Raw genomic sequence first — 13,110 nt, 5'->3', positions numbered from 1 at the left:
TCAAAATGGATCGATCTCTGCTCGGCAAGTTAGCCTTCCAGACGAAAATATATCGATTTGAATCATTTTAAAAGATACTCAATCGATTGTATCAATACTAGGAAATAATGCTTTGAATTTACTCACAGCAGACTACAAGGATGCGTGTTTGTGTGATTTGTAGCACTTTCAATGATAAAGACGTTAAAAGTGTTACTTGATTAGTTTTCTTGTTTGTGACATAGCAGCAGATCATGGAAGTATCAGTATGTTTTTTTTTTCTGCCGCTATTGAGTGGGCTGGTCTGAGTAGCAAACCATATCTCTCATGATTCCCTGCGCACTGGGAGATGCGCATGCACAGTGGAAGAAAGGAGCACAGCGCAAAAACAAACGTGAACTTCCCAGGAAGCTTATATTAGAAGTATGAACAAATTTTGGCTTTGCAGTAATCAAAAACGATGGCGGAGGAAACATGACGGACTTGCAAAAAACTGCCTATGCTGTGTAGGCTACGCTGAATATTGTCACTTGTGTATCAAGTCAGTGCCTACATTTAGATGTTAAAAATCCTTGGGCTCTAATGTGCAATTAGTTTACCAACGGGTGGATGCAGGACCATAACATGATTTAGCAGGCAGGCGAACAATGTCAACGTCTGTCAGACGAAGTAAGGCACTAAACTAAGTAGAATGTGTGTTCACTTTTTAACCATCCATTTTTAAAGTCCAGCTAAACTACATATATTAACACATAGTATTATGCATAAACATGCACGTACACAAAGTGTAATTCCCTTTGTTTTATGTTTACTTTGAGAGTAAATTTCAACTGGGAGTGGCATTTAACAGCTTGAAACCATTTTTTGAAGAATTGTTCACTATTTGCCAAAGTGCTGCTATTGTGAAGTGTGTTAATTACAGCGCTCATAACTCAAGTTTGAGCTTGCAATTCAAAGCAAAAAATAGCCTGAATGACAGCTCATATTGAAAAACTTGTAAGTCGGGTCACTCATATCTCAAAGCACCACTTGCTGAGAAACAGCTGTATGGTGTATTTGTGCTTTAAACATGCAAAATTTAGCTGACAAGTAGAAATCCAATACATTCCCACCGCTTAATTTCTGGCCTGGCAGTTTCCTTATTCACAGACAACAATCATACCTCTTGTTGGCCACTAGTAGTGCAGTGCCAGACAGCGTATCCCCAGCCTTTGTGAAGAGAGGAGACTGTAGCAAGCAGCGTACTTGATACCAGTGAGTAAGAGGTTCTGTAGGTGCAGTGGACAGCCATACTGTCATACTGTTGTGAGAGAACAAACAATGAGCTTCAATGAGAAAAAGATATGGGACAAATTTTAAGGCAGCAATCGCTTGGTGGCACGAAAGACTAGGCTAAATTAAAGGAGGCATTATCAGTCTAATGCGTTATAATGAGACTTACACTGATCCCATAAATGCCACGTCAAACCAGAAAGCCAGACCATGGACAAGGCCTGAGTGCATCATGTGGAACTTAAAGGGGATCTCTATCCTAAAAGACAATGGAAAAGGTACCAAACACATCTAAGACATTCAATAAAATAATTTAGATTCTCTCTTTCTCACACACACACACACACACACACACACACACTCACACACCTGTAATAAATGTGGGAATACACACCTGTAAAGATCCTCTTCTTTGGCCTCCAGAAAGTTGACTGTGTATTTGACTGACTTTGCCATCAGTATACGGATATCAAATGTGTCCTGTGGATGGAGATCTGAGCTCAAGCAAAAGTAGTGTAAAATCTAAACTATGCTACATACACTTCCCTCCAAAGGTATTGTAACAATGAGGCCAAATCCTTGATTTTTGCTGTAGAATGAAAACATGTGGGTCTAACATCAAAGGATATGATGCACAATAAAGAGCACATTTTGTTTGAATCAACCTATTTTTCATGTGAGGCAAGTATTTGAATTTATGTCTCACAGGTGTGTTTTGTTGCCCAGATGTATTTTATAACAATTAATATTACTAATTAGTTATGTTCGTATTACGGAGATGTACTTGCGTTTTAATAATGTGTTTAGTACTGTGGCGCACCGTAGTGTTTTCCCCTCCCACATGCACATTGTCACTTGAGCCGACTCGCACGTTAGTGAAAACTAGACGGGTCATGTGTCTGGAGGCAACTTTCAATTGTGGTGCAACACAAAAATAATGTTAAGACACAACAACAATATGCACAGGGAGGATAAACATACAGTAAGGTTTACAAACATTCACATTGTTACAACTATTTAAGGGTTTAAAGGAATAACTGACATGAAACAGCATTTTAAAAACTATACAATGGCGCTAGGCACACTGGGAAATCCTCTGATAGCAAGCTGCCATATTTTAATGATGTTTAACAGAGCAAACTGTTGCAGAGGGTTGTGTGAGGAAGGGCATCCATCTTAAAATATTGCCAAACAAATATGAGCGTTCATCCAAAGAATTCCATTCCGGATCGGTTGTGGCCCGGGTTAACAACGTCCGCCACTGGCGCCTTGTAGGTTCATGGCGGCGGTGGCGGACGTTGAAATTCAACGACTGTGGGTCGAAGACGAAGGATAGGTGGAAAGCGGGTTGTAAGGCAGAAAGAGAATAGGAAAGCACACAGCCTTGAACTTAATGTGGGGACTTTGAATGGTGGGACTATGACAGGAAAAGCTCGGGAGTTGATTGACATAATGATTAGGAGAAAGATGTATTGTGTATCAAGGAGAGCAGGCAGAAAGGCAGTAAGGGTAGAAGCTTAGGGCAGGGTTATAATTATTTTACCATGGTGTAGATGGGAAGAAAAATGGAGTCGGGGTTATTTTAAAGGAAGAGTTAGCTAAGAATGTCTTGGAGGTGAAAAGACAGTCAGAAAGAAGAAATAAGCAAGAAAGAAAATTATTGCAGTCACAATTTTCAGTCACAAAGCGCGAGTAAAATATGAAATCCAGTTGTAGTTTTCAGTTCTTAAACACCTACATTAGATTGAATATACTCATTAGTCAGCAGCTAAATAACAGTGCTCACACATTGGAGAGCTGTTGCACCATGTGGATTGACATGAATCATGGCTCCAACACAAGATGTCAGTTGAAACAAAGGAGAGAATTAAAAACTTAAAGTAAAATATCACGGAATGTTGCAAAAGATGTTGGTTGTCTAAAATCTGGACCAAGTACAAACAAAATGGGAAGGTTGTAAAAGGGAAGCATCCTGGTAGACCAAGGAAGACCTCAAAGCGTCAAGACAGAAAACAGCAATATGTCTTGAAAATAGAAAATGCACAACAATACGAGGTAGAAACTGGAGTCAACGTCTGTGACCGAACTTGTAAGAAACCGCCTAAAGGAAATTTACACAGAGAAGAGCCAAACGAAAGCCATCCTTAACACCGAAACAGAAAAAAACAAGGCTTACAGTGGGCAGATAAAGCAAAGCAATCATGGACTGTGGATTACTGGATGAAAGTGATATTCAGTGATGAATCGCAAATCTGCATTGGGCAAGGTGATGATGCTGGAACTTTTGTTTGGTGCTGCTCCAATGAGATTTATGAAGATGTCTGCCTAGAGAAAACATGCAAATTTCCACAGTCATTAATGACATGGAGCTGCATGTGAGGTATAGGCACAGGAGAGATGGCAGTCATTACATATTGAATAAATGCACAAGTTTACATAGAGATTTTGGACACTTCTGATTTCTGATTGAAAGGATGTTTGGCGATTACATCATTTTTGAAGATGATAATGCATCTTGCCATAGAGCAAAAACCCTCCTGTTTGGGTACATGTTGATGATCCATTTTACTCTATTTCCTCTCTGGCCACATTTGGCATGTTTTTCACCAACTTGACTCAAGGTTTTGCCACTTACAGATCAGATGGTAGTATACTATACTGGCCATATGTCACACACTGACTACACTGAGCAAAAAGCACACTATGTATCGTAAAGGCTGCGTTATACTATACTTGTTACAGTAAAATCTTTTTTATTAAAAAGCAACACATTCGACGGTACTCATAATTATAAGAGATAATCCGCAGCCCGCAGGACGAATGTTATGTTAGTAAACTAGAGTAACGTTGAGCTTACTGATTTTGTTAACTTCACCTCTGTCTCTCAGGTCCTGCGACGCGGCGTCATACTCTGCAGTCAGAAACGTCCGTGTTACAACAAACGGGTACTCTGCTTGCATTTCACTATGAAATGCTATCACACTTTCACCATTTGTCTTTTTTCTCTCTCTCTTGTCAATTCAGTGTCGCATCTTGCAACCGTTGTTCAGCTCCTCAACCGAAGAGCTTCACTTCCGTGTCCACACATCGGTGACGTAAGCGCGTTGTGTCACATACAACCCTGCCTGCTTCCGTCTTCGCAACCGTCTTGCACGGTAAAACTGATTAACAGTTTTGCCTTACATTGTGTTCTTTGATGCACAAAATGTGAATATTGACTCACAAACTGCGATGCGAGGCCACTTAATTCGAGCCTTGCACACATACATAGTAAAGCAATGTTGTGCGTCTGCGAACGCAGATTCACCATGCTTTACGCATCCCTCATCATTTTTGTGCGTCTCAGACGCGGGATGCACATCAAATGAGAACCCTGTGCTGCAAAATGTTTCTATTACTATTCACTTGTGCAAATGGTCTATGAAATACGAAGCTGTAAAAAAAAAAATATTCGCCGTAACTAGCCTTAATAATTAAACAACTTTAACAAGATCTCCCATGCTGACAACAATATAATTGGACCGTGTTTTCCCTTGTCAGATTGGGTTCACCAGGGCCCCTTTCTGGATATTGTGGGGCTTTCTTGGTTGACATTCCACTGCAACATTGTGTGGACATAGTGGACAGTGCCTCTGGACTGACAGATTGGGGTGGTGGTCCGCCATCTTGACCAATGGCTGTGTTCCAACTACAGGGGAATTAGCGTACAGGGGTTCTAGCGTTGTGTGTTGCTCCCACACAGTTCAACTTTGGTTTCATCTGTCCACAGAATATTTTGGAACATCCAAGTGCTCTTTAGCAAACTTCAAATGCAAATGACCAGCACAGTTTTTTGGGTTTTTTTAGACAGCAATGTCTTCTCCCTTGGTGTTCTCCCATGAACCTCATTCTTGTTCAACTCATTCAATGCCAGACTTTTTCAGAAAAGACAACCCCTATCCAACCCCAGCCTGACTGATTTTTCCAGACCTACAGAGTATTGTGTTCAGATAAACACCGAAGCTACCAAATGAAATAATAGACTCCCATCTTTCACCAGGAAAAAATAACTCGTACCCTTTTCCGTTTTTTTAGTAATCAGCAGTAAAATACAGGTAGGTTTTACTATATTTGGCCCTTCCAGAAACCAAAGGCAATTTTTTTTAAAAAATGAAACAATATGAAGCACACAGTGACTTTGATGAAAATATTTTGGGCTTTTGTGACACCCCTAACATCTGAACAGGGGTTTTATAATAGGAACAAGCTAAAACAACATTTAGGAATAGGTTTTCATAGCAAAATATCAATGTGTTTACCGATATACACCGAATGTCACATAAGCTATGGACTCGTATTCTTTAGTGGGTGTTTATATGGCGAAATGTGTCCTCGTCATACGTTCAAGATCAGTTGTACTTTGTCACATTTGTGAAACACACTTTTACTAACGACCACAATATATACTCTGCGAAATCTATTTATATAGATTATCTGTTCGGGTGTAAAATGCTTAAATTAGTCCGACTTGCAACCTGTGATGGCTGCCATTCCTCCTCTTAACTCATAGTCTTATGTGTGTTGTACTGAGCAAACTGGGAGTGATATTGATTCTAAAATGGTGCATCGCTGCCATCTAATGGCATTTTTGCCTCATTAACATTGTCTGCAATCTTGACAATGACAGAGCATCATCATAAACTCCTGCACTCCTCCCCGTCAAAAAACTTATTTTGAAGAAGAAGAAGAACCATCATCTTTTATTGTCATGAACATGCATGCATGCACACGAAATTTGTTCTCTGCATTTAACCCATCACAGTGAACACATACACATGTTAGTGGAACACACTGGAGCAGGGGGCAGCTGAAGCGCCCGGGGAGCATTTCGGGGTATCAGTGTCTTGCTCAAGGACACCACAGCCGTGAGTCTGGGGGATGTTGGCGGATGGTCCAGTCGGGGTTTTGAACCTAGGTCCCCCAAGTGGCAGGCAATGATCTTAACCATTGGGCCACAGCGGAACTGAATGTTAGAATTCAGTGCCAAAATACACTGCACACTTGTGTTGAAGCATTGAGATGACGTTCCCACGACGTACTTCAGTTGTGCACAGACTGCAAATAACTTTGGTGTTGTTTGTCTGAGACACCGCAAAATAGTCCCACACCGATGATGTGTTTTTTCACCAACAAGATTGAAAAAACTTTATTGGCCGACAGATAGTTACAGTACTGCGCCACAAGACGTGATAAGGCTAAAAATAAACTAGCTTTTGGATTCATACGCAACAGCGACGCGGAGTTAAATATCTTGTGCGGAGTCAATCGATGACATCATTGATCGGATCGGCGTAAAGTCTACCTATAACCTGGAAAAATACATCTTCCCTGAAGTGTGTGGGATACAGTGTCTCTGTTGTGTGCCCCTACATGCGGCATGTAGCGAGACAGCGGCAAACCGGACATCTCCGCCACCGCCCGCCAGCTGTAGTAGTCGCTCACGTTCTGGCGCACCGGCGTTGGGGCCCATCCAACTAGCTACAGCTGCGCCCTGCAAGGGCCCCCGCAATGAAAATACAGTGCCATAAAAAAGTACTGGCCCCCTTCTCAAATTCTTATACAGTATTTTTTCATAGTTTCATAGAAAGGGTTACAAAGCCATTTCTCAAGCTTAAGGATTGTAGCGAACTATAGGGAGAGCCATTAACCTCAAACGGAGAAATTATGGAACACCGGTGAACCTTCCTAGAAGTGACCGGCCGACAAAGATTACACCAAGAGAACAGCAATGAGTTATCCAGGAGACCACGACAAATGCTAAAGAATTGCAGGCCTCCCTTGCCTCAGTTAAGGTCAGTGTTCATGACACAACAATAAGGAAGAGACTGGGCAAAATATCTCCACAGAGTTGTGAAAGACTCCTTACCAGTTATAGAAAATGCTTGATTTTAGCTGTTGCTGCTGAGGATGGCCCAACTAGTTATTAGGTTTAGGGGGCCATTACTTTTTCACACACGGCCAGGTAACTGAATATTTGTTTCCCTTAATAAATGAAATCATTTAGAAACAGCATTTTAAGTTCACTTGGTTTATATTTTTCTGACATTTACATTTGTTTGATGAGCTAAAACATGAAAGTGGCGAAACGATGCAGAAATATAAGAAATTGAGAAAGAGGGCCTATACTTTTTCGCGGCACTGTACATCAGGGAAAGATAACAGATTTATTAGGTGCACTAGCTCGCGAGCTAAAAGGCTCATTGGCTAGCAAGCTGACAAAGCAGCGAGCTCGCCAGTACGGCGTCGCCTTGTTGCCTAGAAGTCGCTGCCTCACTTGGTTTTGTGTAATGTGTGCGTCCTCATATCTGCAACGCATCAGGGAAAGGTAACTGTTTAATAGACCTTTGAGACTGTTGTGATTCAGGGCGATGAAAATAAACCTGACTAGACATAGCCATGTGCACCGCAAAGAGCCACAGACACATACGTGATTGACAGCTGAAGGTTCTATGTCACACACTCAGCTGAGACGCACAAGCATTCCTACAAGTTAATTCAGGTAACATGGGGAGAGTTACAATGCACACAATCCCAAACCAGACTTGAGTCCCCCTATTCAGGACTTCTGTTATACATACCACAATTGGCTGGCGGAAATACTCATCCACTGCTGCACCCCGCAACGCAGAGAGGTCTACACCATGGAAGGAGGGCTGGTACCTGAGGAACCAAAAAATAGATGAGCCACTGCTTTGATAGTTTTAAAATGTTGCAAATAAGATACATTAAAAATAATATGCAGAATATAAGAATGCAAATATGAATGAACCCCCACGAGGCTGTGGGACCCGACCGTGTGGCACCAAGAGTTCTGAAGGCCTGTGCAGAGCAGCTGGCGGAGGTATACACAGACATCATCAACATCTCCCGCTCACAGGAAACTGTCCCTCGCACCTTTAAAGGTCCCGTATTTTGGCAACCCAAATTTTAAAAACCAAGTATTTGGGACGTAATATTGTTTCTATGGTGCCTCAGTAAACGTGAAATATAAATTAAAATCATGCACGCATTGCTGAGATCCAGATGTTTTTCTGCCAAAATCAGGTCATTCAAATTTTTCGAGCTTATCTATGTCACTAGCGCAGATCTCCATCTTCCCTTTCTACTCCCGAGCCAGCGCTGTCAACAAACGTGTGCTCTCACCAGTGGGTCTTCTACACAGAGGCAAACAATCAGAGGAAAGGGGGCAGTCTGAGCCAAATATGGACAAAGCGGATACAAAACTGGGTCAAACAGAAGTAGCTCTCAGAGAGGCCTTTTCTAGATACTGGAATTACAAAACCACGGTGAGTTTTGAAATGTAATTGACACTTTTATACTAAGTCCATGTTAGAGAGTCACTCAATGGAGGTCTAAATAGCCAAAATATGGGATCTTTAATTCCTCTGTGATAGTGCCGGTCCCCAAGAAAACCAACATAACAAATATGAATGATCTCAGACCTGTGGTATTCACAACAGCTGCCATGAAGTGTCTGGAAAAAATTGGTATAAATTCCATGGTTCCTGACACAGTGGACCCCATCAGTTTGTCTACCGCGCCAATAGATCTGTGGATGACGCAGTAGCATTGGCACTTAACTCCACTATTCAACACCTGGACAGTAACAACACCTACGCATGGCTATTGTTCCTGGATTACAGTTCTGCCTTCAATACGATCAGGCCACTGAAAGTGACTGCGAAACTGGCCGACCTGGGAATACCAACACCCACCCGGAACTGGATCCTTGACTTCCTCACGGACAGACCAAAGGTGGTAAGGATGGGAAAGAAGGTCACTGCAGAGCTAATAGTCAGCACGAGAGCAGCATAGGGCTGCTTCCTCGGCCCTAAATTATTCTCCCTTTAGACATATGACTATGCCCTCCCAATGACAATAAAAAGGAGGAGGGGATGAGTCTGCATACAGCAACCTGGTTCACAGAACCACAATTTATGGAGAGGACCTTGTCCTCAACACAGACAAAACAAAAGAGCATAATGGATTACAGGAGGAGAGCCCCGACCTTGCAGCCTCTCACCATCAATTGGATTATCATGGAGCAGACTGACAGCCACAAGTTCCTTGGCCTCCATATCACAGAGAGCCTCAGTTGAGCAAAAAACACTACTGTTACAGTGAAAAGAGCTCAGCAGAGCCTGTATTTCATCAGGATGTTGAAAAAGGCCGGGGTCAAACGTCAGGCCTTCATGAATGCATCCAGAGGACTTGTCAAAAGCATCCTCACCACCGGTAATGACAGTATGGTATGGGAATACCACCCTGGCTGAGAAGAAGATGCTTCAGCAGGTCCTCAAGACTGCAGAGAGGGTCATTGGCTCTAACCTCCGTTCCATGGACTTTATTCCACAACAGCTTTTTCCCAGCCACTGTCAGGCTCGTGGCACAGGACTCACCTTGACACCGATGTGATCGGCCTGATCGGTATCGGACGATAATTTGCATTTTATGCTGATCGGCTTCAATGTCATAATTCGCCGATCTGATCCATCGCGTCATTGATCGGCTCCGCAAAAGACATTTACTGCGCGTCGCCATTGTGGACAGTATATTTGAATCCAAAAGCTGGTTTATTTTTAGCCTTGTTGCGTGTCTTTTGACATAGTACTGTAAATATCTCACAGCCAATAAAGTTATTTTTTTTTAAAAACTTGTTGGCGGTGTGGGACAGACAACACGTCTGAGACAGACAACACGTAATGCCTGGATCGGATTGCACTATGTCAGACGACTGCAATAAAATCTTGTATTCCGATACCACGGCATCCCGTCTTTTACAATCACTGGAGTTAAGCTTGTCAACTCAAACGCGACCGGATACACTCGTTACCACGGCCAGGACAGCAACAATGGATCGCGTCGTGTGTATTTTAAGGACAAAATGGGGAAAAACGTGTACTGGTGGTCACCGGTGCTCGGGATACGATACGGCTCACAAGCAGGCAACAAAACATTATGTAGCCTAGCAAGCTAGTGCTAGCACTAACGGTTTTAGTAAACATGCCGGCATTCTGTTGAATCATGCGCTAAAGTTTTGGTGTGGGCGAAGTAATTTAATTACAATGAAGTAATTTAATTACAGTAAGTTAGCACCAATTATTTCTGTCATGTTGTAATGTTGGTTTGACCTTACTAATTAGAATACATGACCTGACAAGATATTTTAGATACGCAGTATACAAGTATATACAGTAAACGAACAAGTCATTTAAATAGACACATGGCTCCATCTTGTGATCGGATCGGTGATTGGTTATAATTTTTTTTAAACTCGCTGATCGGCCCCAAAAACCCTGACCGTGTAAAGCCTACACAGGACTCATTAAAGAGGTTAAGAATTACACACTCACTCAGACACTGAACAAAAAAAAAACTCAGACAATTTACGAGCAATAGACTGCAAAACTACAGGGGTGAAATCCTTATATAACCACGTCGGATCACACCTAGTACATGTTATCTCTTTCTGACACTATTCCTCCAATGTAGTCTTTCTTTATATTTTTTTTATATTCCATATGTTTAAAGCCTACACAGGACATTAAAGAGGGAAATAATTACACACTAACTCAAGACACTGAACAAAAAAAACCCTCAGACAGTTTACGAGCAATAGACTGCAAAACTACATGGGTGAAATCCTTATATAACCATGTCGGATAACACCTAGTATATGTTATCTCTTTCTGACACTATTCCTCCAATGTAGTCTTTCTTCATATTTTTTTGATATTCCATATTTTTCAATGTGCAGTTTGTTTTTCTAATGCAACGCACTTCCCCTACTGGAGCTGTCATCTTATCGTAGTGGAGGGGTTTGTGTGCTCCAATGATCCTAGGAGCTAAGTTGTCTGGGGCTTCACGCCCCTGGTAGGGTCACCCATGGGAAACAGGTCCTAGGTGAGGGACCAGACAAAGCACGTCCAAAAGACCCCGATGATGAACAATATGGATTTAGGTTTCCCTTGCCCGGACGCCTATCACCGAGGCCCCCCTCTGGAACCAGGCCTGGAGGTGGGGCTCAAAGGCAAGCGCCTGGTAGCCGGGCCTGCATCCATGGGGCCTAGCCAGGCACAGCCTGAAAGGGTAACGCGGGTCCCCCTTCCCATGGGCTGACCACCTGTTGGAGGGGCCATAGGGGTCGGGTGGAGTGTGAGCTGTGCAGTGGCCGAAGGCAGGGACGTTGGCGATCCGATCCCCGGCTACAGAAGCTGGTTCTAGGGATGTGGAATGTCACCTCCCTGGCAAGCAAGGAGCCCGAGCTGGTGTGTGAGGTTGAGAAGGTCCGCCTAGATATAGTCAGGCTCGCCTCCACACACGGCTTGGGCTCTGGTACCAGTCCTCTTGAGAGGGGTTGGACTCTCTCTCTTCCACTCTGGAGTTGCCCACCGTGAGAGGCGCCGAGCAGGTGTGGGTATACTTATTGTGCCCCGGCTCGGTCATGTACGTTGGGGTTCACCCCAGTGGACGAGAAGGTAGCCTCCCTCTGCCTTAGGGTGGGCGGATGGGTACCCACCCTTTTTGGAGTCCTTGGAGGGGGTGCTGGAGAGCGCTCCTGCTGGGGACTCCATCGTTCTTCTGGGGGACTTCAATGCTCACGTGGGGAATGACAGTGAGACCTGGAAGGGCATGATTGGGAGGAACGCCCCACCCGATCAGAACTCGAGCGATGTTCTGTTATTGGACTTCTGTGTTCATCACGGATTGTCGATAACGAACACCATGTTCAAGCATAAGGTTGTCCACAGTGCACTTGGCACCAAGACATCCTAGGTCGCATTTCGATGATTGACTGTCGTCATGTCATCGGACTTGCGGCCACATGTCTTGGACATTCAGGAAAAGAGAGGGCAGGAGCTGTCAACTGATCACCACCTGGTGGTGAGTTGGCTCCGATGGTGGGGGAAGATGCCGGTCCGACGTGGCAGGCCCAAACGATTGTGAGGGTATGCTGGGAACGTCTGGCAGAATCCCCTGTCAGAAGGAGTTTCAACTCCCACCTTCGACAGAACTTTGCTCATGTTCTGGGGGAGGCGGGGCACATGGACCATGTTCCGCGCCTCCATTGCTGAGGCGGCCGACCGGAGCTGTGGCCGTAAGGTGGTCAGTGCCTGCTGTGGCGGCAATCCCCGAACCCGTTGGGGTTGAGGGATGCCGTCAAGATGAAGAAGGAGCCCTGTCGGGCCTTTTTGGCCTGTGGGACTCCTGAGGCAGCTGATGGGTACCAGCTGGCCAAGCGGAATCCAGCTTTGGTGGTCGCTGAAGCAAAAACTCGGCGTGGGAGGAGTTTGGTGAGGCCAAGGAGAAAGACTTCCGGGCGGCTTCAAGGAAATTCTGGTCCACCATCCTGTGTCTCAGGGGGGGGAAGCAGTGCACCATCAACACTGTGTATAGTGGGGATGGGGCGCTGCTGACCTCGACTCGGGACGTTGTGAGTCGGTGGGGAGAATACTTCGAAGACCTCCTGAAATCCACCGACATGCCTTCCCATGAGGAAGCAGAGTCTGCGGTCTCTGAGGCGGGTTCTCCTATCTCTGGGGTTGAGGTCACAGAGGTGGTTAAAAAGCTCTTCAGTGCCAAGGCCCCAAGGGTGGATGAGATTCCCCCAGAGTTCCTAAAGGCTCTGGATGTTACGGTGCTGTCCTGGTTGACACGCCTCTGCAACATCGCGTGGACATCAGGAACAGTGCCTCTGGATTGGCCCTTTTTAAGAAAGGGGACCGGAGGGTGTGAGGGGGATCACACCCCTCATCCTCCCTGGTAAGGTCTATTCGGGGGTGCTGGAGGGGAGGGTCGGTCTGGAAGTCGAATCTCAGA

General features: G+C 44.4%; 1 protein-coding gene across 7 annotated transcripts in view; it reads right to left on the bottom strand.

Moving 5' to 3' along the window:
• Window positions 1-13,110, bottom strand: part of carm1 (coactivator-associated arginine methyltransferase 1) — a 200,798-nt gene that overhangs the window by 77,174 nt on the left and 110,514 nt on the right. For all 7 annotated transcript variants that reach the window (XR_009788317.1, XR_009788318.1, XM_061771988.1 and 4 more), the window contains 4 exons: window positions 7,869-7,950; window positions 1,646-1,731; window positions 1,421-1,510; window positions 1,142-1,279 (listed from right to left, as the gene is read on the bottom strand). Coding sequence is in view for 5 of the 7 variants with exons in the window: in XM_061771988.1 (XP_061627972.1) it covers window positions 1,142-1,279; window positions 1,421-1,510; window positions 1,646-1,731; window positions 7,869-7,950 (396 nt within the window). In the remaining 2 variants the exon portion in view is untranslated. The remainder of the gene's footprint in view (window positions 1-1,141; window positions 1,280-1,420; window positions 1,511-1,645; window positions 1,732-7,868; window positions 7,951-13,110) is intronic.

Source organism: Phyllopteryx taeniolatus, chromosome 4 (genome assembly GCF_024500385.1).
Source record: "Phyllopteryx taeniolatus isolate TA_2022b chromosome 4, UOR_Ptae_1.2, whole genome shotgun sequence".
In the NCBI taxonomy this organism is placed as follows: Eukaryota; Metazoa; Chordata; class Actinopteri; order Syngnathiformes; family Syngnathidae; genus Phyllopteryx; species Phyllopteryx taeniolatus.
This window is presented reverse-complemented; position numbering and strand designations above follow the sequence as displayed.